We start from the raw sequence: 26,645 nt of genomic DNA, 5'->3' as shown, positions 1-26,645 counted from the left end.
CACAGAAGCTTCATTTTTGAATGCCCAGGAAGAGGAAACAGCCCTCGTGGAATGACCCGTGACTCTCTCAGGAGGCTGCTGTCCAGCAGTTTCATAGGCCAAGTGAATTATACTCTTCAGCCACAAAGAAGAGAAGTAGCCGTAGCTTTCTGACCCTTGCGTTTCCCAGAGAAAACAACAAACAAAGCAGAAGACTGGAGAAAATCCTTAGTCGTCTGTAAATAGTATTTCAACGCACACACCACATCTAGGCTGTGCAGTAGACGCTCTTTATGAGAAGAAGGGTTAGGACATAAAGAAGGAACAACAATTTCTAGATAAATGTTCCTATCCGAAACCACTTTAGAAAGGAAACCCAATTTAGCATGCAGAACTACCTTATCAGAGTGAAAAATAAGGTAAGGGGATTCACACTGCAACGCCGAGAGTTCTGAGACTCTGCAAACAGAAGAAATTGCAACAAGAAACAAAACTTTTCAAGATAACATCTTAACATCCAAAAAATGCATAGGCGCAAACGAAGTCTGCTGAAAAACTTTAAGAACAAGGTTAAGACTCTAGGGAGGAGTAACCGGATTAAACACAGGCCTGATTCTGACCAAGGCCTGACAAAACGATTGCACGTCTGGTACATTCACTAGACGTTATGTAACAAAATAGACAAGGCAGACATTTGACCCTTCAAAATACTTGCCGAAAAAAACCCTTCTCCAACCCTCCTGGAGAAAGGACCAAATTCTAGGAATCCGAACTCTACTCCAAGAGTAGCCTCTGGATTCACACCAATACGCATATATACGCTATATCTTATAATACATTTTTCTAGAAACAGGCATACTCTCCTGAATCATGGTCTCAATGACCGACTCAGAAAACCCATGCTAGATAAAATTAAGCGTTCAATCTCCAAGCGTCTGCTTCAGAGAAACGAGATTTGGATGAAGAAAAGATCCTTGAAGTAGAAGATCTTTCCTCAGTGGAAGTCTCTCAGGTGGGAGAGATGACATCTCCACTAGGTCTGCATACCAGATCCTGCGAGGCCACGCCGGTGCAATGAGGATCACTGACGCCCTCTCCTGTTTGATTCGAGCAATGACTCGAGGAAGGAGAGCGAATGGAGGAAAAAGGTACGCTAGACTGAAATTCCAAGGGACCGCCAGAGCATCTATCAGTACCGCCTGAGGATCTCTTGACCTTGACCCATACTTTGGAAGCTTCACATTCTGTCGAGATGCCATGAGATCTAGCTCCTGCTGTCCCCATTTGATAATCAAGCTTTAAAACACCTCTGGAAGGAGTTCTCACTCCTTCGGATGAAAAGTCTATCTGCTCAGAAAATCCGCTTCCCAATTGTCCACTCCTGGAATGTGGATCGCAGATAGACAGCAGTTGTGGGTCTCTGCCCACTGAATAATCTTGGCTACCTCTGTCATGGCCAAGAAACTCTGAGTTCTTCCCTGATGGTTGATATAAGCTACTGAAGTTATGTTGTCTGATTGGAACCAGACAAACCAGCAGAAGCTAACTGAGGCCAAGCCAGAAGAGCATTGAAGACTGCCCTCAGTTCTAGGATGTTATGGGGAACAGACTCCTCCCAATTCCATATTCATTGAGTCTTTAGAGAGCCCCAGAGTGCTCCCCATCCCAGCAGGCTGGCGTCCGATGTTACAATCACCCAGGAGGGTCTACGAAAGCAGGTTCCCTGGGAGATTCGTGGAGACAAATCCGCATAATCCCCGTTCCATTGCCTGAGCATGCATAACCGCAGAGGTCTGAAATGGAACCGGGCAAACGGAATGATGTCCATGGCAGCTACCATCAGACCGATCACCCCCATACAATGAGCCACAGATGGCTGAGGAGAGGACTGAAGGGCCCGAGAAGGGTCGAGGATTTTTTTATTTTTGACCTCTGTCAGAAATTCTCATTAATACGGAATCTATTATGGTTCCCAGGAACACTATGCTTGTTGAAAGAATAGCGCCTGAACCAGAATGTCATCCAGATAAGGCGCCACTGCAATGCCCCGCAACCGGAGCACCACCAACAAGGATCCCAGGACCCTTGAAAAAATTCTGGGAGCTGTGGCAAAACTGAATGGAAGAGCCACGAACTGGAAGTGCTTGTCTAGAAAAGCGAACTCAGAAACTTGTGATGATCCCTGTGGATAGGAACCTAAGAAACCTGTGATGATCCCTGTGGATAGGAACATGCAGGTACTCATCCTTTAAATCTACTGTTGTCATGAACTGACCCTCTTGAACCAAGGGAAGAATGGAACAAATAGTTTCCATCTTGAAAGACGGTACTCTAAGGAACTTGCACCGTTCCCAAACGAGGACTGGAACTATCACCCCTGGAGAGGAAGTCCCTGAACACAGTTTTGGAATATCCTCTCATCATATCTGGATACTCAAGAATGAAAAATCTGCCCCAGAGAGGAAACCCTAGATAGGATTCCAAGAAACACAACTAAACCTTCCTTTAGTCTTATTCTCCTTACGAGTGGAAGAAAACCCCTCTTTTTACCCGCAGGAGACCAATATACCAGATAAATCCAAAGAAGGACTCATCCTTGAAAGGAAAAAACAGAAGCGTGAAATTGGAGGAAACATAAAATATTGAACCTGCAACTGCAGAACAATAAAGCCTAAGCTGAACTGCGAAGCCACAGGTAGACTTCTTGTCTGCACAAGATTTCAGCCGCCACCCGACGGACTAACACAGTAAGGCTAATAAGGCAAGCCATTGTTCGAAAGGAACAATTAAACCTCCACCTCCTCATCCAAGGGTCCGAAAAAGAACACCATAAGGATCGAAGATCCATGAGATGTAGTAGAAAATTATCCTTCTACTTAAGACACAGTGCATTTAATGGAGTCATTTACAGGAAAAACCCTTGAGGGACAGGAGACAGGGAGAAAAGGTATCCCTAGCTCCTATACTGGAAAAATTCCAAAGCACATCTAAAAACACTTCCTCATAGAAAGGAACATCACTGAAATGATAGCGTTCACAAACTCTCAAAGCTTGACAACGACAAGGGAATCGATGTCACCCAAATAGCTAAAGCCTCCATTACGATACACAAGGCGAACAAGCATGCATCTGAAACATGACTTCAGCATCAGATGAAGGAATGAAACTGTCCAAATCTGAGATTTCACCCTCAGAAACCTACCGGCGATATCTCTTCACCAACTCAGAAGAGAAAGCAACCTGCGCAGAAGAATGTGGAGCAGAAACCTTACAATCTGAATAACATATATCCTCTTGCATATTTCCTGAAGATAAGGAAAAACAGGCAAGCCGTAGATATCACAAAGGACACCTAAGCGACTCTGCTTGATAAATGATAAAACTGTGTTATTGCCTAAACAGTATCATCCTGGGAGATATGAGGCTCAGACGATTAGCATATATCGAAGAGATACCCAAGCTGTAAAAATTGCAAGCAAACACAATCCTCCTTGATTAAGAAGAACCGCAGGGCACTGTCTGTGACCCCGTTAAAGCATGGGACATATAGGAGAAGCTGTAGTAATATCTAAACAGCATAATCCTGGGAGAAAATGAGGAACTGAGGCAGCAAACCAACTGTACCCACAATATAGTTATAATTTGCCCCACCCGTATAGGAAAACAAAAACAGAAAAAAGGCAAATATTTTACTGCTTACATAGACATCAAACTAATCAAGCAGAACATAAAGGTATAGACAAATTCATATAAATTATCTATCAAATACATTTGCCCCACAATGAGTCTTTATTAAAAATGAAATTCATACTGCTATAATAAAAACAGTAAGTGTTGGAAATGGCGGCGCTGTGTCACCTCCAGGGAACCAAGCTGCCCACGTCCTCTGAGTCAACCTTGTTGCTTTCACCTCCAAAATAAAAGAGCTCGCAATAGTGTAGCAGATTACAGATAATGTGGTAGGCGCACAAACTGGTTATACTCACAAGATTGTTAAGCTTTTTACGGCTTACAGAGAGGGCGCCAAGGGCTAAAGGTATCAGACACCAATGTAGTGTAAAAAATATATTTAATAAAAATCAATATACAATCATAAAATCAGTACAAATTAGGGACGTCTCCCTAGATATTAAAAATCCTAAGTCACAGTTAATTGCTACAATGTGGTAGACAAATATGAAAAATAAAAAATAAAGTGCATATACGATCTAATTTAAATGCATTAATCAGTAGAAAATGAGCAAAGGTTACTAAAATATAAAACAATACACGTTATACTAGAGTCTTAAATATGTATGTTTCACAGGGGATACGGCAGTTATTCCCAAGTATACTGAGGGATATATGATAGCGTGGGACTTTCAAATGAAAGGAGGTTAGTCCTGAAAATGTTCCATACACTTGAAATCGTAGTATAATGCTTGTTTCAAAGAGTACAATAGTGCTAAAGCAGTACTTTACTTTACTTTACTTTACCGCCTGTGAAATCTTCAGTCACACCAAGGACCGCTACGTTAGCCAAGGCAGTCTCTCCCGAGCTGCAAACACAGATCACACACGTGTGTACGGACGGCGTCTGACGTCACTTCTCGTCCGTTTGTTTCCTCTGTGGAAGTTTGACAGCGTGCTGTTATCGATGTTACAAAGTTGTGGATGTTGTTAACTCCTTCAGTATACAAGCACTCTGTTGTGCTTATACTTGCAAATACAGTTGGATATTTAATTTCATCCACACTGTCAGAGCTTTAAAGTTGTGGTAACAAAATTAACCCGGGTTAGAAGATAGCAATGTTGTTCACAAATAGGGTGACATTTAACCACTCCTGGTACACTGCTAAAAAGTCACAAGGTAATCGACGCGTTTCACCCACCTGTGGGCTTTATCAAGATAATTGTGACTTGCAGCAAAGGCCTTTTTAAATGTTCAGAAGGTGTGTGATTGGCTGTGTATCTAATTGGTGTTTTTTATTCACAGGAGAGTTTAAGGCGGTATATACTTATTCTTCTGTTTCAGGTTCATGTATCCCAAATTGCAAACATGTTGATAATCCAATAAAACCCTCTGGTATATATATGTACAAATTCACATAATCCCTTTGTGGTATGTTCTCCACATGCTTTCCTATAGTAAAACATTGTATATTAAAATTCTAACATGTCAAGATAAGATGCAAATGCAGTTGGTCTATCAGATGTATACACACATCTTAAGGATATGATACACATCTATGATAGAAGATATATAGGACCTAATATAATTATAACATATATATATGAATAAAATATCTACATATGCCTCATTTTAAAAGATATGTGAGCTTAGTCTAAAAAGGAAAGGTATATGATTTATTATTTTTGGATGCCAGTGCTACCCATTGATTAGTGTGAAGAGTTGTGAAAATAATAAAAAATAATAAAAGAAAAAGAAAAAAAGAGAAAGAAAAAGAAAAAAAGAAAAAGGGATTAAAAAATATATATATATATATATATTATTATATATATTAAGTGGGGGTTAATTTTAAATCTAAAGTGCTTCATTCAAATAAAAAAGGTGAAAGATCTAGTTCAGAATTAAGTCCTTGTGGGTATAAAGTGTTATACTTATAAATTAATTCTGCTTCTTTAATTAATAGTGTTTTTTCTGTGTTACCCCCCCTCCAGTGTCCTTTAATTTTTTGTACCCCCCAATAATTTAATTCTTTGGTATTACCATGATGAGTGTCTTTAAAGTGCTTGTATAGTGAAGTGTCATCCCTCCCTTTTTCTATGCTTAACAAGTGCTCCCTTATCCTGTCTTTAAGACATCGAGTGGTTTCACCAAAATAAAAAAGGTTGCACGAGCATTTCAATACGTAAATAATATTTTTGTGTGTGCATCTTATGACTTCTTTTATGGTGAGAATATTTTTGGAATTGTTAATCTTAAGAGCCTTCATTTTTGAACTATGTTTACATGACTTGCATGTATAGCAAGGGAAGAAACCAGTGGGTCTTTTACCCATCATATCTACCTGAGAGTTAATTGTTGAGCTTATCTTAAGTTCACTTGGGGCTAGCATTGTTCTAAAGTTTCTAGCTTTCTTAAAAATAAATGTGGGTTTGTCTTCTAACTGTGCACCAATTATATTATCTTCTTTTAGCAAATACCAATTTTTTCTTATTATCTTTTTAATAAGGGAATGATCAGCATTGTAATCAGTAATAAAAGGGACTTTGATTCTATCAGTAGTATCTTTAGTTTTAATTTTATAGTCCAAAAGATTTTCTCTATTTGTTTTTCTAGCTTTGTCAATAGCCTTATTTATGTTATCAGCTTCATAGCCTCTACTGTGGAATTTTTCTGCCAGAATTGTAACCTGGTTCTCAAAATCCTCTACTCTAGAGCAATTTTTCTTAATACGTAAGGTCTGTCCATATGGGATGTTATCCTTCCATATTTTTAGGTGGCAGCTTTCTGCGTGTATCAAATTATTGCACTCTACTTCTTTAAAGTGCGTTTTAGTCTCTATCTTGCTATTGATTACCATAATTTCAAGATCCAGAAAGTTGACTTGCTCTCTGCTAAAGTGACTAGTGAACTTAAGACCATAATTATTTATATTCATTCTTTTAAAAAGCTCAATTAAGTCTTTCTCTGGACCTCTCCAAACGATCAAAAGATCGTCTATGTACCGTTTGTATAGTACGAGGTTCGCACCGAGAGAGCCATCATTGAAAAAATTCTCTTCCCAAAAACCCATGAAGAGATTGGCATAACTCGGTGCGAACCTCGTACCCATGGCGGTCCCTTCCACTTGTATATAAAATTGATGGTTAAAGGAAAAGAAATTATGTTCTAAAATATATTTGATACTGGCAAGAATAAAATCTTTTTGTTGTGGTTCCATATTATCATCTTTGTCTAAATAATATTTTACCGCCTGTAGTCCTTGTGAGTGATTTATCACAGTATACAAAGACGATACGTCACATGTAGCTATTAACATGTCTTTTTCCCATTTAAGGGAATTCAAAGTATTCAGTACCTGAGTTGAGTCTTTGAGATGTGATTTGAGTTTGGACACATGGGGCTGTAAGAATCTGTCAACATACTGGGAGAGGTTGGCTGAGATGGAATTAATGCCAGATATAATCGGCCTGCCTGGTGGGTTTGTGAGGCATTTGTGGACCTTGGGTAAAAAATAAAAAATTGGTGTCTTTGAGTATTTGGGAGTTAAATAATTAAGTTCTTTTTCATTTAGTACCCCTTTTTTTCTTCCATCAATTAAAATTTTGTTTAAAATGTTCGTAAACTTCAAAGTTGGATTCAGGGGTAATTTCTTATAAGTTTTCTTATCCTCCAAGAGACGGTATGCTTCTACCAAATATTTATCTGTATCCATTACAACAACCCCACCACCCTTGTCCGCCGGTTTTATAGTTATTTCAAGATCTTTTTGTAATCTATTTAATTCCTCTCTTTCTTTTTTGTTTATATTTTGTTGTCTTAATTTGGGTAATTGGCATTTCTTTACTTCATTGAGTACTATTTTTTCAAATGTGTCAATGTAGTTCCCCTTAGCATATGTTGGATAAAACTTAGATTTTGCCTTCAAATTGGTGTGTTGGAATTTATTTGTCTCAGTATTATGTGTGGTACTCTGTTTTTCTAGTGGGCTTTTCATAAAGAATCTTTTGAGTGTTATGTTCCTAACAAATTTTTTGATGTGAATATGGGTGTTGAACTTGCTCATCCTTACTGTGGGTGCAAATGAAAGACCTAAGTTTAGTAGTTTTTCTTGTTCTTGAGTTAGTACTTTTTTGCTTAAATTAAAGATCCCACTTTTATTCTTATTTACCTCCATCTTTTTGCGTCTTTTGGTGTTTCTCCCTCCTCTCTTTCCTCTAAATTTCTTTTTCGTCTTTGTTGATGCTCTGAATCTATTTGTTGTAGTTTTATAGAATTGCCCTCTTTTAGAGGGCTGGGACCTAAAAAAGAATTTTGTTCAACAGTGGACACTTTATCTATAGTTATGGAGTCATCTCTTAATGGTAGGAACCTATTCTGTGTTGGTGTATTATATTCTCTTTGTTCTTGTCTGTTATGTTTACAACCATTACTGTTTCTATTTCTAGAGTACTCCCATTCATTGTCTCTGAATCTTTGATCAGTATGGTAATGATTACTATAATTTTGACTATTATGATGGTAGTCATACTGTCTAGGTGTAAAGTTACGATTATAATAATTAGGATGATTATATTGATTTTGTCGGTTAGAATAATAGTAATTTCTATTTTGACCATTATAATTTTGTTTATTATAATATGGTCTATTATAGTCACTTTGACCATTAGGGTGTTGTTTATTATAATATGGTCTTTTATTATCATTATAATGCGTGTTATTTTGGTTATAGTGATGGGATTGGTTTTGGTATTCATTACTTCTTACCATATTCTGAGTGTTTTTATTATGGGTATTATTAAATCTTTCAGCATCTTTTTGTTCTCCTTGCTCATTAGTTTTAGTTGTTGACTCTATACTATCTTTGATATCTCTCTCCATTTTGCCCCATTTGGATCTTAAAAGATCTTTATTTAAGTTATCTAGTTTATTTATGATTACTCTTTGTTTTTCTTTAAATTCAGATTCATCTCTCATCCCTTTTAATTTTTCTTTTAAATCAATGATATTACCTTCTATGATTGTTAGAGTTTCTTTACGTGATTTTTTGAGTATTTCAATCAAACCTATAGAGGCAGTCTTTAAAGTATTTTTCCATTCAAGCTGTAGTTCTTCACTTAAGGTGAAAGTGCAGTTTTTATTAAATTGTAATCCCCTTGGGATAATCCCTTTGTTTATATATCTATTTAAAAACACTAACTCCATTTTTTGTTTAAGTTCTTTCGTCATAGCTGTTTCTAGATCTGTCATTAGATCTGATAGATTCATAAATGATTTGTGGCTATGTGAACTAGGAATACTTTCATTGTCTAATTCCAAATATATTTTATCTCTAAAATCAAAAAGGTCCTCCATAGTAAATATATGTGTTATATGAATTTACGCAAACAATTTCCCAAAAAATGGTGTCCTATGCTGCACAACTATGAAGGGATAAAACAAGTTAAGAATAAACAGAAGTTAGATGTGCGCTTAGGAACTAATACCAAGCACCTCTCTAAGAGACACTATCCCTAAAGAGTGTCAGAATATAGTGAAAGTGGATTGTTAAGCTTTTTACGGCTTACAGATAGAGAGGGCGCCAAGGGCTAAAGGTATCAGACACCAATGTAGTGTAAAAAATATATTTAATAAAAATCAATATACAATCATAAAATCAGTACAAATTAGGGACGTCTCCCTAGATATTAAAAATCCTAAGTCACAGTTAATTGCTACAATGTGGTAGACAAATATGAAAAATAAAAAATAAAAAATAAAGTGCATATACGATCTAATTTAAATGCATTAATCAGTAGAAAATGAGCAAAGGTTACTAAAATATAAAACAATACACGTTATACTAGAGTCTTAAATATGTATGTTTCACAGGGGATACGGCAGTTATTCCCAAGTATACTGAGGGATATATGATAGCGTGGGACTTTCAAATGAAAGGAGGTTAGTCCTGAAAATGTTCCATACACTTGAAATCGTAGTATAATGCTTGTTTCAAAGAGTACAATAGTGCTAAAGCAGTACTTTACTTTACTTTACCGCCTGTGAAATCATCAGTCACACCAAGGACCGCTACGTTAGCCAAGGCAGTCTCTCCCAAGCTGCAAACACAGATCACACACGTGTGTACGGACGGCGTCTGACGTCACTTCTCGTCCGTTTGTTTCCTCTGTGGAAGTTTGACAGCGTGCTGTTATCGATGTTACAAAGTTGTGGATAACATCCCATATGGACAGACCTTACGTATTAAGAAAAATTGCTCTAGAGTAGAGGATTTTGAGAACCAGGTTACAATTCTGGCAGAAAAATTCCACAGTAGAGGCTATGAAGCTGATAACATAAATAAGGCTATTGACAAAGCTAGAAAAACAAATAGAGAAAATCTTTTGGACTATAAAATTAAAACTAAAGATACTACTGATAGAATCAAAGTCCCTTTTATTACTGATTACAATGCTGATCATTCCCTTATTAAAAAGATAATAAGAAAAAATTGGTATTTGCTAAAAGAAGATAATATAATTGGTGCACAGTTAGAAGACAAACCCACATTTATTTTTAAGAAAGCTAGAAACTTTAGAACAATGCTAGCTCCAAGTGAACTTAAGATAAGCTCAACAATTAACTCTCAGGTAGATATGATGGGTAAAAGACCCACTGGTTTCTTCCCTTGCTATACATGCAAGTCATGTAAACATAGTTAAAAAATGAAGGCTCTTAAGATTAACAATTCCAAAAATATTCTCACCATAAAAGAAGTCATAAGATGCACACACAAAAATATTATTTACGTATTGAAATGCTCGTGCAACCTTTTTTATTTTGGTGAAACCACTCGATGTCTTAAAGACAGGATAAGGGAGCACTTGTTAAGCATAGAAAAAGGGAGGGATGACACTTCACTATACAAGCACTTTAAAGACACTCATCATGGTAATACCAAAGAATTAAATTATTGGGGGGTACAAAAAATTAAAGGACACTGGAGGGGGGGGTAACACAGAAAAAACACTATTAATTAAAGAAGCAGAATTAATTTATAAGTATAATACTTTATACCCACAAGGACTTAATTCTGAACTAGATCTTTCACCTTTTTTATTTGAATGAAGCACTTTAGATTTAAAATTAACCCCCACTTAATATATATAATAATATATATATATATATATATATATATATTTTTTTTTTTTTTTTAATCCCTTTTTCTTTTTTTCTTTTTCTTTCTCTTTTTTTCTTTTTCTTTTATTATTTTTTATTATTTTCACAACTCTTCACACTAATCAATGGGTAGCACTGGCATCCAAAAATAATAAATCATATACCTTTCCTTTTTAGACTAAGCTCACATATCTTTTAAAATGAAGCATATGTAGATATTTTATTCATATATATATGTTATAATTATATTAGGTCCTATATATCTTCTATCATAGATGTGTATCATATCCTTAAGATGTGTGTATACATCTGATAGACCAACTGCATTTGCATCTTATCTTGACATGTTAGAATTTTAATATACAATGTTTTACTATAGGAAAGCATGTGGAGAACATACCACAAAGGGATTATGTGAATTTGTACATATATATACCAGAGGGTTTTATTGGATTATCAACATGTTTGCAATTTGGGATACATGAACCTGAAACAGAAGAATAAGTATATACCGCCTTAAACTCTCCTGTGAATAAAAAACACCAATTAGATACACAGCCAATCACACACCTTCTGAACATTTAAAAAGGCCTTTGCTGCAAGTCACAATTATCTTGATAAAGCCCACAGGTGGGTGAAACGCGTCGATTACCTTGTGACTTTGTAGCAGTGTACCAGGAGTGGTTAAATGTCACCCTATTTGTGAACAACATTGCTATCTTCTAACCCGGGTTAATTTTGTTACCACAACTTTAAAGCTCTGACAGTGTGGATGAAATCAAATATCCAACTGTATTTGCAAGTATAAGCACAACAGAGTGCTTGTATACTGAAGGAGTTAACAACATCCACAACTTTGTAACATCGATAACAGCACGCTGTCAAACTTCCACAGAGGAAACAAACGGACGAGAAGTGACGTCAGACACCGTCCGTACACACGTGTGTGATCTGTGTTTGCAGCTCGGGAGAGACTGCCTTGGCTAACGTAGCGGTCCTTGGTGTGACTGAAGATTTCACAGGCGGTAAAGTAAAGTAAAGTAAAGTACTGCTTTAGCACTATTGTACTCTTTGAAACAAGCATTATACTACGATTTCAAGTGTATGGAACATTTTCAGGACTAACCTCCTTTCATTTGAAAGTCCCACGCTATCATATATCCCTCAGTATACTTGGGAATAACTGCCGTATCCCCTGTGAAACATACATATTTAAGACTCTAGTATAACGTGTATTGTTTTATATTTTAGTAACCTTTGCTCATTTTCTACTGATTAATGCATTTAAATTAGATCGTATATGCACTTTATTTTTTATTTTTTATTTTTCATATTTGTCTACCACATTGTAGCAATTAACTGTGACTTAGGATTTTTAATATCTAGGGAGACGTCCCTAATTTGTACTGATTTTATGATTGTATATTGATTTTTATTAAATATATTTTTTACACTACATTGGTGTCTGATACCTTTAGCCCTTGGCGCCCTCTCTATCTGTAAGCCGTAAAAAGCTTAACAATCCACTTTCACTATATTCTGACACTCTTTAGGGATAGTGTCTCTTAGAGAGGTGCTTGGTATTAGTTCCTAAGCGCACATCTAACTTCTGTTTATACTCACAAGATTGCAGTTAAAATAACATAATTTATGTAAGAATTTACGGCGTGGGAGCCGAAACATGTTAGCTGTATTCTATCCTTCTATTATTTAATCAGATTTTACCCCTGGGACGATGGTCCCTTTGTGTGTGTATCTCTTTCAATAAATTGTTAATTTTAACCCTCCGTGGCTACCTGGTGCTCTACTTCTCTTTTTACTTATGTAAGAACTTACCTGATAAATTCATTTCTTTCATATTATCAAGAGTCCATGAGCTAGTGACGTTTGGGATATACATTCCTACCAGGAGGGGCAAAGTTTCCCAAACCTTAAAATGCCTATAAATACACCCCTCACCACACCCACAATTCAGTTTAACGAATAGCCAAGAAGTGGGGTGATAAGAAAGGAGCGAAAGCATCAAAAAAATAAGGAATTGGAATAATTGTGCTTTATACAAAAAAATCATAACCATCACAAAAAGGGCCTCATGGACTCTTGCTAATATGAAAGAAATTAATTTATCAGGTAAGTTCTTACATAAATTATGTTTTCTTTCATGTAATTAGCAAGAGTCCATGAGCTAGTGACGTATGGGATAGCAGATACCCAAGATGTGGAACTTCCACGCAAGAGTCACTAGAGAGGGAGGGATAAAATAAAGACAGCCAATTCCGCTGAAAAAATAATCCACAACCCAAATAAAAAAGTTTTAATCTTATAATGAAAAAACTGAAATTATAAGCAGAAGAATCAAACTGAAACAGCTGCCTGAAGTACTTTTCTACCAAAAACTGCTTCAGAAGAGAAAACATCAAAATGGTAGAATTTAGTAAAAGTATGCAAAGAAGACCAAGCTGCTGCTTTGCAAATCTGATCAACAGAAGCTTCATTCCTAAAAGCCCAGGAAGTAGAAACTGACCTAGTAGAATGAGCCGTAATCCTTTGAGGCGGGGATTTACCCGACTCCACATAAGCATGATAAATCAAAGACTTTAACCAAGACACCAAAGAAATGGCAGAAGCCTTCTGACCTTTCCTAGAACCAGAAAAGATAACAAATAGACTAGAAGTCTTCCTGAAATCTTTAGTTGCTTCAACATAATATTTCAAAGCTCTAACTACATCCAAAGAATGTAAAGATCTCTCCAGAGAATTCTTAGGATTAGGACACAATGAAGGGACAACAATTTCTCTAATAATGTTGTTAGAATTCACAACTTTAGGTACAAATTTAAATGAAGTCCGCAACACCGCCTTATCCTGATGAAAAATCAGAAAAGGAGATTCACAAGAAAGAGCAGATAATTCAGAAACTCTTCAAGCAGAAGAGATGGCCAAAAGGAACAAAACTTTCCAGGAAAGTAATTTAATATCCAGAGAATACATAGGTTCAAACGGAGGAGCCTGTAAAGCCCTCAGAACCAAATTGAGACTCCAAGGAGGAGAAATTGACTTAATGACAGGCTTGAACCAAAGCCTGTACAAAACAATGAATATCAGGATGATTAGCAATCTTTCTGTGAAAAAGAACCGAAAGCGCAGAGATTTGTCCTTTCAAGGAACTTGCAGACAAACCCTTATCCAAACCATCTTGAAGAAATTGTAAAATTCTAGGAATTCTAAAAGAATGCCAAGAGAATTTATGTGAAGAACACCAAGAAATGTAAGTCTTCCAGACTCGGTAATAGATCTTCCTAGACACAGATTTACGAGCCTGTAACATAGTATTAATCACTGAATCAGAGAAACCTCTATGACTAAGAATTAAGCGTTCAATCTCCATACCTTCAAATTTAATGATTTGAGATCCTGATGGAAAAATGGGCCTTGAGATAGAAGGTCTGGCCTTAACGGAAGTGTCCAAGGTTGGCAACTTGCCATCCGAACGAGATCCGCATACCAAAACCTGTGCGGCCATGCTGGAGCCACCAGCAGTACAAACAAACGCTCCATTAGGATTTTGGAAATCACTTTTGGAAGAAGAACTAGAGACGGAAAGATATAAGCAGGTTGATAATTCCAAGGAAGTGTCAACGCGTCCACCGCTTCCGCCTGAAGATCCCTGGATCTGGACAGATACCTGGGAAGTTTCTTGTTTAGATGAGAGGCTATCAGATCTATTTCTGGAAGCCCCCAGATTTGTACAATCTGAAGAAATACCTCTGGGTGAAGAGTCCATTCGCCCGGATGTAACGTCTGGCGACTGAGATAATCCGCTTCCCAATTGTCTATACCGGGGATGTGAACCGCAGAAATTAGACAGGAGCTGGATTCCGCCCATACAAGTATCCGAGATACTTCTTTCATAGCCTGAGGACTGTGAGTCCCCCCTTGATGATTGACATATGCCACAGTTGTGACATTGTCTGTCTGAAAATAAATAAACGATTCTCTCTTCAGAAGAGGCCAGAACTGAAGAGCTCTGAAAATCGCACGGAGTTCCAAAATATTGATTGGTAATTCCCAAACCCCCTGCGCTGTCAGAGATCCCCATACAGCTCCCCAACCTAAAAGACTTGCATCTGTTGAGATCACAGTCCAGGTTGGACGAACAAAAGAGGCCCCTTGAACTAAACGATGGTGATCCAAACACCAAGTCAGAGAAGAACGAACATTGGGATTTAAGGATATTAATTGTGATATCTTTGTATAATCCCTGCACCATTGATTCAGCATACAAAGCTGGAGAGGTCTCATGTGAAAACGAGCAAAAGGGATTGCGTCCGATGCAGCAGTCATGAGACCTAAAATTTCCATGCATAAAGCTACCGAAGGGAAAGATTGAGACTGAAGGTTTCGACAAGATGAAACCAATTTCAGACGTCTCTTTTCTGTAAGAGACAAAGTCATGGACACTGAATCTATTTGGAAACCTAAAAAGGTTACCCTTGTCTGAGGAATCAAGGAACTCTTTGGTAAATTGATCCTCCAACCATGTCTTTGAAGAAACAACACAAGTTGATTTGTGTGAGATTCTGAAGAATGTAAAGACTGAGCAAGTACCAAGATATCGTCCAAATAAGGAAATACCGCAATACCCTGCTCCCTGATTACAGACAGAAGGGCACCGAGAACCTTCGAAAAGATCCTTGGGGCTGTAGCTAGACCAAAAGGAAGAGCAACAAACTGGTAATGCTTGTCTAGAAAAGAGAATCTCAGGAACTGATAGTGATCTGGATGAATTGGAATATGAAGATATGCATCCTGTAAGTCTATTGTGGACATATAACGCCCTTGCTGAACAAAAGGCAGAATAGTCCTTATAGTCACCATCTTGAATGTTGGTATCCTTACATAACAATTCAATATTTTTAGATCTAGAACTGGTCTGAAAGAATTCTCTTTCTTTGGAACAATGAACAGATTTGAATAAAACCCCGGTCCCCGTTCCAGAACTGGAACTGGCATAATTACCCCAGCTGACTCCAGATCTGAAACACATTTCAGAAACGCTTGAGCCTTCACTGGGTTTACTGGAATGCGTGAAAGAAAAAATCTTCTCACAGGCGGTCTTACCTTGAAACCTATTCTGTACCCTTGTGAAACAATGTTCTGAATCCAAAGACTTTGAATCGAATTGATCCAAACATCTTTGAAAAATCGTAACCTGCCCCCTACCAGCTGAGCTGGAATGAGGGCAGCAGCTTCATGCGGATTTGGGAGCTGGTTTTGACTTTCTAAAAGGCTTGGATTTCTTCCAGACTGGAGGTTTCCAAACGGAAACTGTTCCTTTAGAGGAAGGGTCAGGCTTTTGTTCCTTATTCTGACGAAAGGAACGAAAACGATTAGCAGCCCTATATTTACCTTTAGATTTTTTATCCTGAGGTAAAAAGGCTCCCATCCCCCCAGTAACAGTTGAAATTATTGAGTCTAACTGAGAACCAAACAATTTATTACCTTGGAAAGAAAGAGAAAGCAATGTTGACTTAGAAGTCATATCTGCATTCCAAGACTTAAGCCATAAAGCTCTTCTAGCTAAAATAGCTAAAGACATGTACCTGACATCAATTCTAATGATATCGAAAATGGCATCACACATAAAGTTATTAGCATGTTGAAGGAGTTTAATAATGCTATAAACATTATGGTCTGACACTTGTTGCGCTAAAGCCTCCAACCAGAAAGTTGAAGCTGCAGCAACATCAGCCAAAGAAATAGAAGGTCTAAGAAGATTACCTGAACATAAATAAGCCTTCCTTAGAAAGATTCAAGCTTCCAATCTAAAGGATCTTTAAACGAAGTACTATCTGCCGTAGGAATAGTAGTACGTTTAGCAAGAGTAGAAATAGCCCCATCAACTTTGGGGATTTTATCCCAAAACTCTAATCTGTCAGATGGCAAAGGGTACAATTTCTTAAACCTTGGAGAAGGAGTAAAAGAAGTACCCAGACTATTCCATTCCCTAGAAATTACTTCTGAAATAGCATCAGGAACTGGAAAAACTTCTGGAATAACCACAGGAGGTTTAAAAACTGCATTTAAACGCTTAGTAGTTTTAATATCAAGAGGACTAGACTCCTCCATATCTAAAGCAATCAACACTTCCTTAAGTAAAGAACGAATAAACTCCATCTTAAATAAACATGAAGATTTATCAGTGTCAATATCTGAGGTAGAATCTTCTGAATCAGATAGATCCACATCAGAAATAGATAAGTCAGAATGATGGCGGTCATTTAAAAATTCATCTGAAATATGTGAAGTTTTAAAGGACCTCTTACGTTTAGCAGAAGGAGGAATAACAGACAGAGCCTTCCGAATAGATTTAGAAACAAATTCTTTAACATTAACAGGAACATCTTGAACATTAGATGTTGAAGGAACAAAAACAGGTAATGGATTATTACTAATGGAAATACTATCTGCGTTTGAAAGCTTATCATGACAAGTATCACAAACAACAGCCGGAGGAACAGTTACCAAAAGTTTACAACAAATGCACTTAACTTTGGTAGAACCGACATCAGGCAGCGTCTTTCCAGAAGTAGATTCTGATCCAGGGTCAGGTAGTGACATCTTGCAATATGTAAAAGAAAAAACAACATATAAAGCAAAATTATCAAATTCCTTAAATGGCAGTTTCAGGAATGGGAAAAAATGCAAAATGAAACAAGCTTCTAGAAAACCAGAAGCAAATGAATAGTGAGACTGAAATAGTGTGAAAAAAACTGGCGTCAGGAATGACGCCCATATTTTTGGCGCCAAGTATAACACCCACACATTTTGGCGCCAAGAATGACGCCCATATTTTTTTGTGCCAAAAAAACGTCCGCAATACACATACGTCAAAAATTACGCAATTTCGTAAAAACTTCCGGCGCCAACTATGACGCCGGAAATGACGAAATTTTTGCGCCAAAAAAGTCTTGCGCCAAAAATGACGCAATAAATAGAAGCATTTTCTGCACCCGCGAGCCTAACAGCCCGCAATTTTTTGAAAAAAAGTCAATTGAAAATTGAAAATTTAAGGTAAGAAAAAAGAAATTTATATGTATTTTCCCAAAAAATGAAACTGACAGTCTGAATGAAGGAATACTGATTATCCTGAATCATGGCAAATATAAGTTTAAACACATATATTTAGAACTTTACATATAAAGTGCCCAACCATAGCTTTGAGTGTCATAAATAGAAATAAGACTTACTTACCCTAAGACACTCATCTACATAAAGTAGATAGCCAAACCAGTACTGAAACGAGAATCAGTAGAGGTAATGGTATATAAGAGTATATCGTCGATCTGAAAAGGGAGGTAGGAGAAGAAATCTCTACGACCGATAACAGAGAACCTATGAAATAGATCCCCTAGAGGAAGACCATTGTATTCAAATAGGCAATACTCTCTCACATCCCTCTGACATTCACTGCACTCTGAGAGGAAAACCGGGCTTCAGCCTGCTGCGAAGCGCATATCAACGTAGAATCAAGCACAAACTTACTTCACCACCTCCATGGGAGGCAAAGTTTGTAAAACTGAATTGTGGGTGTGGTGAGGGGTGTATTTATAGGCATTTTAAGGTTTGGGAAACTTTGCCCCTCCTGGTAGGAATGTATATCCCATACGTCACTAACTCATGGACTCTTGCTAATTACATGAAAGAAATGGCGTCAGAAATAAAGGAGTTAGCTAACTTAAGAGCTTTAATCCTGTCTAGAATATCGTCTAACGGGGTCTCCACCTGTAGAGCCTCCTCAAGAGACTCAAACCAAAAAGCCGCTGCAGCAGTAACTGGGGCAATGCATGCAAGAGGCTGGAGAATAAAACCTTGATGTATAAAAATTTTCTTAAGGAGACCCTCCAATTTTTTATCCATAGGATCTAGGAAAGCACAACTGTCCTCGACGGGGATAGTTGTACGCTTAGCTAGGGTGGAGACTGCTCCCTCCACCTTAGGAACCGTCTGCCACGAGTCCCGTATGGTGGCATCTATGGGAAACATCTTTTTAAAAGCAGGAGGGGGAGAGAACGGCACACCTGGTCTATCCTATTCCTTAGTAATAATTTCCGAAAACCTCTTAGGGACTGGAAAAACATCGGTGTAAACAGGTACTGCAAAGTATTTGTCCATTTTACACAATTTCTCTGGAACCACAATGGGGTCACAGTCATCCAGAGTCGCTAAAACCTCCCTAAGCAATAAGCGGAGGTGTTCAAGCTTAAATTTAAACGCTGTCATCTCAGAATCAGACTGATGTAACGCCTTCCCTGAGTCTGAAATGTCACCCACAGATAGAAGCTCACCTGCCTCGGCTTCTGAGCATTGTGAGGGTATATCGGACACAGGCAATAAAGCGTCAGAAAGCTCTGTATTAATTCTAGCCCCAGAGCTGTCTCGTTTTTCTTGTAGCCCTGGCAGTTTGGAGAATACCTCTGTGAGGGTAGCATTCATAACTGCTGCCATGTCCTGTAAGGTAAAAGAATTAGACGCACTAGATGTACTTGGCGTCACTTGAGTGGGAGTTATAGGTTCTGACACATGGGCATAATCTCCCTCTTTTCAGTCAGAGAATCCCCTGGAGATAAATCTTTAAGCGCCATAATATGATCTTTATAGTTTATAGAAATATCAGTACATTTGGTACACATTCTAAGAGGGGGTTCCACAATGGCTTCCAAACATATTGAACAAGGAGTTTCCTCTATATCAGACATGGTTAACAGACTAGTAATGAGACAAGCAAGCTTGGAAAACACTTTAATAAAGGTGAAACAGCAATTAAACAAAAACGTTACTGTGCTTTTAAGAGAAAAAAACTAGCACTTAAACTGCAAAACAGTGAAAAAATACAGTCAAATCTTTGACATTTTTACAGTGTGAATAAGGGACTAAAGCAGCATTGCGCCCACTTGCAAATGGATGATTAACCCCTTAGGCCCCAAACCGGATTGAAAAACGTTAAAAAACGTTAAAAATCAATTGAGTACCATGCCACAGCTCTGCTGAGGCTCCTACCTGCCCTTAAATACGATTTTGTGCAGAAATAACTCCTTTGAAATGGTTCTCAGATGCCAGAGGACTCTTCTAGGGAAGCTGGATGTCTCAGTCTGTATTAAAACTGCACAGTTAGAGCGCTAAAATAGGCCCCTCCCACCATGTACTGGATGTCAGAGGGGCCTTAAGAAAATACTCCTAGGAGTATCTGACTAGCCATGTGGAAACTAGGCCCCAAATAAAGACTTATCTCCCTCAGAGAAAAAACGTCCTATTTATTTGAAATCATGTAAACGTTTTGTCACTAAGCAATATGAATATTAACATGAGTATTACCCTGTTATGTAAGCATGAACCCAGTCGCTGTTAAATCACTGCATCAGGCTTACCTCAAATATACAAGGCTCTGTCAGCATTTTCTATAACTTATTCCTCTCTCTAGAAATAAAAATACTGAACATACCTCAAAGCAGGTAATCTGCAGGCCGTTCCCCCAACTGAAGTTTTCCCATATTCATCAGTTATGTGTGAGAACAGCAATGGACCTTAGTTACAAACCGCTAAGATCATCAAATCTCAAGGCAGAACTCTTCTTCTAATTTCTGCCTGAGAGAAAAACAGTACAACGCCGGTACCATTTAAAAATAACAAACTCTTGATTGAAGGTAAAAACTACACTAAGTCACCACATATCTCTTGATACTTCCTTTCTTGTCGAGAGTTGCAAGAGAATGACTGGGGGTGGCAGTTAGGGGAGGAGCTATATAGACAGCTCTGCTGTGGGTGTCCTCTTGCAACTTCCTGTTGGGAAGGAGAATATCCCACAAGTAATGGATGAACCTGTGGACTGGATACACCTTACAAGAGAAATATATTATAATATCCATATTACAGGCATATAATATAATGTTTGGAGATTTATGTTTCTAGAAATAACACTCCAACCAAGCGAATACATTTTCCCCATAAAACAAAAAATCATGTTTACCATTGAATACTTCCTATAATACTAAAGACATGAGTCTTCTGAACTCACCAATTGCACTTTGTCCAGTGGAATCAATTCTCTCCGATGCACTGAAACAGGAGACCTCGTTAACTTGAGCTTCAAACAGGGTGGCCTGTAACAAGTGCACACAATTATTTCATATTATAGGTATTGTAATAGCAACACAAAGAAAATATTCATATTTCACAAGGACCCTAGGAAATGCAAGCACCCCATAAGATTGTGTCTTCTACCTGACTGTCTTCTCTGATGCCCATAACACTTTCATAAGATGGTGGGAAGTCTGTCGGGTACAGAGGAATAGGGCTGTCCATAGATCCATTGTAAGTAATGCTGTGAACAGATGGAAATAAACAGACAATTTAGAGCCAAGAAGGTCACATAATGTAAAGCAAGGTACCACAAATCAAAATAAGACATTACCATATCTAGTGTGTACTCTTACCTCTGGGCATCAGTCTCAGAACTGCAAGTATACTCTGGTGGATAGTAAGGAGGTGGAGGAACTGGAGGAATGAACTCCTCACACTCTATCATACTCTGCAGGATGGTATCCTGGGGAGATAGGCACTCTAGGTTAACTGAGGTGGATCTCTGTGGTGCCAACTGATGGAAGAAAGAGACAAAGAGGTGCTAAGTTTCCATTAACAAAACAGACTGATGATGATCTTGAGATGAATGTAAACACTGGGATCTGCACAAACTGTACAGAACTTACAACATGAATCACATCCAATGAGAAGATCTGAATGCAGCAGATGACAGCAGACAATGTGCAGATAATGGTGGAGAGGATGGTGAGGCCACAAACACTGAACAACAGGTCCTAAGACATACAGAGAGTGAAAAGTCAGTGAAGAACATACCGACAGCAGATAACTGGAGTTAAGAAACCAGGTTGTAGTTGCTCACCGCATGCTGAGACCCAAAAGGAAAGAAGAGATGCAAAAACAAGGAGATTTAAGCAGAAAAAAGAACAGTGAGGACAGAGAATACTCAACATCATACAGATCTATGGTCATGAAACACAGCCATCTTTAAGACCTCACTTTATCTTCTGTTTACAAAGATCCTATCACCCAAGAAGACTCAGTGTAGCCTTTACTCTTTGTCATGCTGACATTCTTTTACTAAACAGTTAATGATAAATAGGCTACTTCTAGTCAGCCTACTTGGTTGTGTTGTATGAATCTACAACACACATCTCCCTTGCCTAGTTTACATTTTTATATCTATAACATACAGGATCACTTTCCAGAGCCTTAATAAATACTAAAAGTATATTCTGAAACATTTTGTTGTTCAGGCTTCACTCTCTTGCCATGTTGACGAAGATAATTCACTAGTGACTCTAATGACCCAACTAATTAATTTCTGCTAGGTCTTGTAGGTGCTTTTAAACCCACACAGTCTGCATGCCTTGTTAAGTTGTCAGGGACTTATTGTTGCTCCACATTTCTTGGCATAGGACATTTCTGATATTTTGTCTGTCATAAAATGTTGTCCATATTCTGCCGTCACCTTTTTAAATTGAGAGAATAGATATTAATTTCAGTAAATTTGCAATATAATTCCCTATGACCTCCAAGATCGGTGTCCTAAATTGGAACTTTTCATCACAAATGACTGTAATCCAAGTAATTACTTCCTTTGAGGCTCTTCCAATGGAAGCCCATTTCTAAACCTGGATTCATCATTCAAGCACCACCATGTATCTTAATCTGCAACGTAAATCATGTCTGCCTTTAAGGTTTAATTCTGACAGAAACTTGAGTCTGTCTCATATGCAAATGTGCTCATTTAATCGTGCATTTAAAGATGGCATTGTTCCTAGAGATCTGAGCCAAACCTTGCTGGTAATCACATGCCTAGTTTTCTGTATGTCACACATTAAAGGAATAGTCTAATCAAAATTAAACTTTCATGATTCAGTGCATGCAATTTTAAGCAACTTTCTAATTTTTTTTTTTAAATAATATTTTTTATTGAGGTATAGCAAAACATAACAAAATGTGACTCACATTTGGCAAATGACACAAGCAACTTCTTGCAAGTACTCAGACTATTACATCATAATCTATGTCCACATTATACATCTTTAAAGAAAAGAGAAAAAAAACAAAGAAAAAAAACACAAAATCTATACTAGCACAATCCTTGTGGAGCACATCCTATAGTGGTACTCTTACAATATTAGTAAAATCTCAAGTCATTTTTCTTTTTATATATGTTCTAGAATAGTATTTTTCAAACAAACAGGGGAAACAAACTCCCTCTATACAGTACCATAAAATGACCTTTAAGAATAAGTATGCAAATTAATTTACCCTTATGATCAGTATTATAGGGGGAAGGTTAATATTTAGAGGCAAAAAAAAAAAAAGAAGCATATAATAATTCCCGTATATAGGTAACAGGTGATATAAAAACATATGATAAAATAAATGGAATTAGTTCCATATAATTCACAATAGTTTCATCTTCTTTAAGTGACATGGACTCTGATAGTTTAGTAGACTAGAATGAAAGTACCAATATTGTCCCTTTGTTTTATGGGTTGTCCGCCTTTAAGCCATTACTCTATGCACCCGTCAAAAGTCCTATACCATCCAGGTTGAGTACTATAAATATATGCTTCTTAAAATTGAATCATATAGTTGAAGTTTAGGGAAAAGTTTCATAGAATCTGTGTTCCTCTGTTTATCCAGTAAACAGATGAGTGTGGGGGTGCGGCTCCAACGTCAGAAAAAAAAAGGAGAACAACTGGGAATCTTGGGAAAACAGGGATAACTAAGGCAGTCATAGCTATGCACTGGGTATATAACTATTAAAGGAGTTTGTTACAGCGGCATAAAGCTTCTATTAGATCAGGTCAACTCCACTGAGAATAGAGATCATAGAGGATAATTTCAGAACTGCACTATATGAGATCACATATCAATATACTCTAGAAGCCCATACATTCTTAACTATAAACTGAGGATGGTGTCAAATATTAACATACTGTATAATAAGCTTATTGTTTATAACCATTTAGTAGAAGATGACATGTAAAAGACAGTTGCAGTATGTCTTAAATATCAACAGAAAGCTAATCCAACAACTCCGTCTCAGCCGCAGGCAGAGCGCTATAACTGCAGCAGAAAAATGTGTTAAGACTAATCTTGGTACATACTACAAACAACAGAAACATGGAAAAACATTTAAATATTGATAAGTTAAATATAAACTCTAAAACACCATATAAATTAAATAAAGTCGCTCTGATCAGAGAAATAATAAACCGGGTTTCTGTCCTTTTAACATAGTGTGTCCCGTTTGAAAGATGTTGGAGGAACCTATACCTTTTCAAATAATTTATCCGCTCCCAGCCTCTACCTCAAAAAGCATGGTGAGATTCTGGATTTTGGTGAAAGAGCAGTGCTGGGAAATGTAACCCAATTGTAGGGAGTGCTCTGATAATATTGGGTAAAAGCCGGTGTGTCTGCCGAACTTCAGAATCAGCCGACAATCATTATGTTTCAGTTGTGCTTATTAGATATAGCTTTTAGAACCAGAGTTCTGCTAATTTACATATTAAGTTATAGTAATATAAAGGCTAGAAGATTTGCAGCAACTTAAACAAAACTACAAGAAAATTAAAGCCATTTTAAATGACATATTGTGGTGGTACCAAGATACATTATCCCAAATGCAGTAATAACACACAAACAAGCTTAGAGCGGTAAAAAGAAATAACCTCCAGAATCTGATATCCTAAAACTGCCAAAGTTCAATTTTTTCTAAATTCCAAAGGGTGTGGGGTTGAGAGTCCAAGTTCATAAAAACAACAAACGAGAAGTGGGGATAAAGAAAGTTTATATCAGTAACATAAGAGCTAGACTAAAAATGTTTTTGAGTGTCTCTTACATGAATTGTAGTTAACCTACTCCAGTCCTCTTAAGTAGCATCGATAGTTGACACTGGACCTCATCTTGACTTAGAATACATATATTTATAATCAAATCCCATACATCAAAAGGCTGCATAATGGTGTCTGGGGTCTGGGTTAAATTAAGTAGCGTTCCATCCGAGACCTCTATGAATCGTGCTTGATAAGAAATATACCCTGGTTTCCCTGGCCTCTCAACATGCGTATTAGGGATCGGCACAAAACCTGTCACATCGCACTGTTTAAACTTGGCCCCTTGTGTGGGCTCTGTGACGACCGCTGTCTCAAAATTGATTCTAAGCTGCTTTGTAGCTTTTAACTCCTCAGCAAGATTGAGGCTACCATCCAAGGCAACAAATAGCTCTGACAAGAGTTCCGGATCCTCCTCACCTTGTTGTAGCTGGTCAGCAGGGGTATTGTGGTGAGCTGGGGATCTGAACATAATACGTTTCTTAGCAACTTGATTAATCTCTCAAGACACCTCTGCTGGAAGGACTTTCAGTTCTTGGTGTGAACCGCCATTGCCATTTTCAGCCATGTGCTGTGTATTCATGTAATCCGACAGAGATTCTTCTTTCATAGGGGGCATAAACATGTTATCACAATCAGCACATATATTCTTTTCTAGGCACTCAAGACATGTTTTTATTGCGTGTAGTACCGTCTCCAGAATGGCTGCACCTTCCCATGCCATCTTCTCACACTGTTCCATTGAATATGAGTTTCAGTGCTCAAGAACCCAATCTTCTGTGGAGTAGTGTGTGGTAGGCTTAGCTCTGGTATCGGCAACTAGGTAGTTTCAGCCATGGTGACCACTCTCGGCATCTACGCAATTTGACTGAAGCGCATAGGTTTGGTATGCAGGTTTGTGTTGGGAGCTTGGGCTTGCTAGGAGACAACATTAACTGGGTTTGTAAGATAAAGATGTCTAAACTATAAAAAAACTTAGAGATTACCCCCGCAACTTTCTAATTTACTCATTATCAATTTTTTCTTCATTCTCTTGCTATCTTTATTTGAATGTAAGCTTAGAAACCGGCCCATTTTTGGTTCAGCAACTGGGTAGCGCTTGCTGATTTGTGGCTACATTTAGACACCAATCAGAAAGAAAGCACTACCCAGGTGCTGAACCAAAAATGGGCCAGCTCCTATGCTTACATTCTTGCTTTTTTAAATAACAATATCAAGAGAACGAAGAAAAATTGTTAATAGGAGAAAATTAGAAAGTTGCTTAAAATTGCTGCTCTATCTGAATCATGAAAGCTTAATTTTGACTAGACTATTCCTTTAAGGAGTGAGGTGTCTAAAATTATGCACCTGTTAAATTCTTTGAAGGCTTAGAGTCAGATGATTTTTTTTTCTAATTCAGAGACTGGAGACACACTTGCGATTCTGATAGGGTAGGATGCGGAAGTTGTCCAGCTAATGGAAGATCTTGAGTTTTGCACTAAGGGTAACCAGAACTTTTGTGGATTTTGACGAACTGAAAATTGTGACCATGCACCGAAAGTTTCATGTATGAAAAATGCTACTGCTTGTGGAGCATGCAATAATGAATGCCTTAAAGTTAATGTCAATTTTTCCGGTTTGGATGATATATTTATGTAGACAAACATCCAATTAAGGATACCGCCAATATAATTTTTTAATAAAACTTTTAATTTGTTTTTAATTTTATATAGTAAATATCGTTCATTTACTTTACCCGCTCCTCCCACTCACTGTTTCCTTATTCTCCTCCATATTACGTATACAGCGGTCCCACCCGCCGTTTACGTATCAGCAATGCGCGCTCCCGTTTAAGTCTGCCATTGCGCATGCGTTACTCCTGTTTCTGCTGTCAAACAACATAGTATTCATTG

General features: G+C 37.6%; 1 protein-coding gene across 1 annotated transcript in view; it reads right to left on the bottom strand.

Moving 5' to 3' along the window:
- The window catches only part of ENTREP3 (endosomal transmembrane epsin interactor 3), a 186,791-nt gene that overhangs the window by 117,078 nt on the left and 43,068 nt on the right, over nucleotides 1-26,645 (bottom strand). The window contains exons 5-8 of the mRNA XM_053703354.1: nucleotides 21,571-21,678; nucleotides 21,298-21,458; nucleotides 21,086-21,185; nucleotides 20,880-20,964 (exon numbers count right to left, since the gene is read on the bottom strand). Coding sequence (XP_053559329.1) covers nucleotides 20,880-20,964; nucleotides 21,086-21,185; nucleotides 21,298-21,458; nucleotides 21,571-21,678 — 454 coding nt within the window. The remainder of the gene's footprint in view (nucleotides 1-20,879; nucleotides 20,965-21,085; nucleotides 21,186-21,297; nucleotides 21,459-21,570; nucleotides 21,679-26,645) is intronic.

Source organism: Bombina bombina, chromosome 1 (assembly GCF_027579735.1).
Source record: "Bombina bombina isolate aBomBom1 chromosome 1, aBomBom1.pri, whole genome shotgun sequence".
Taxonomy (NCBI): domain Eukaryota; kingdom Metazoa; phylum Chordata; class Amphibia; order Anura; family Bombinatoridae; genus Bombina; species Bombina bombina.
Note: the sequence above shows the minus strand (reverse complement) of the source record. Positions and strands in the feature narration are given on the sequence as shown.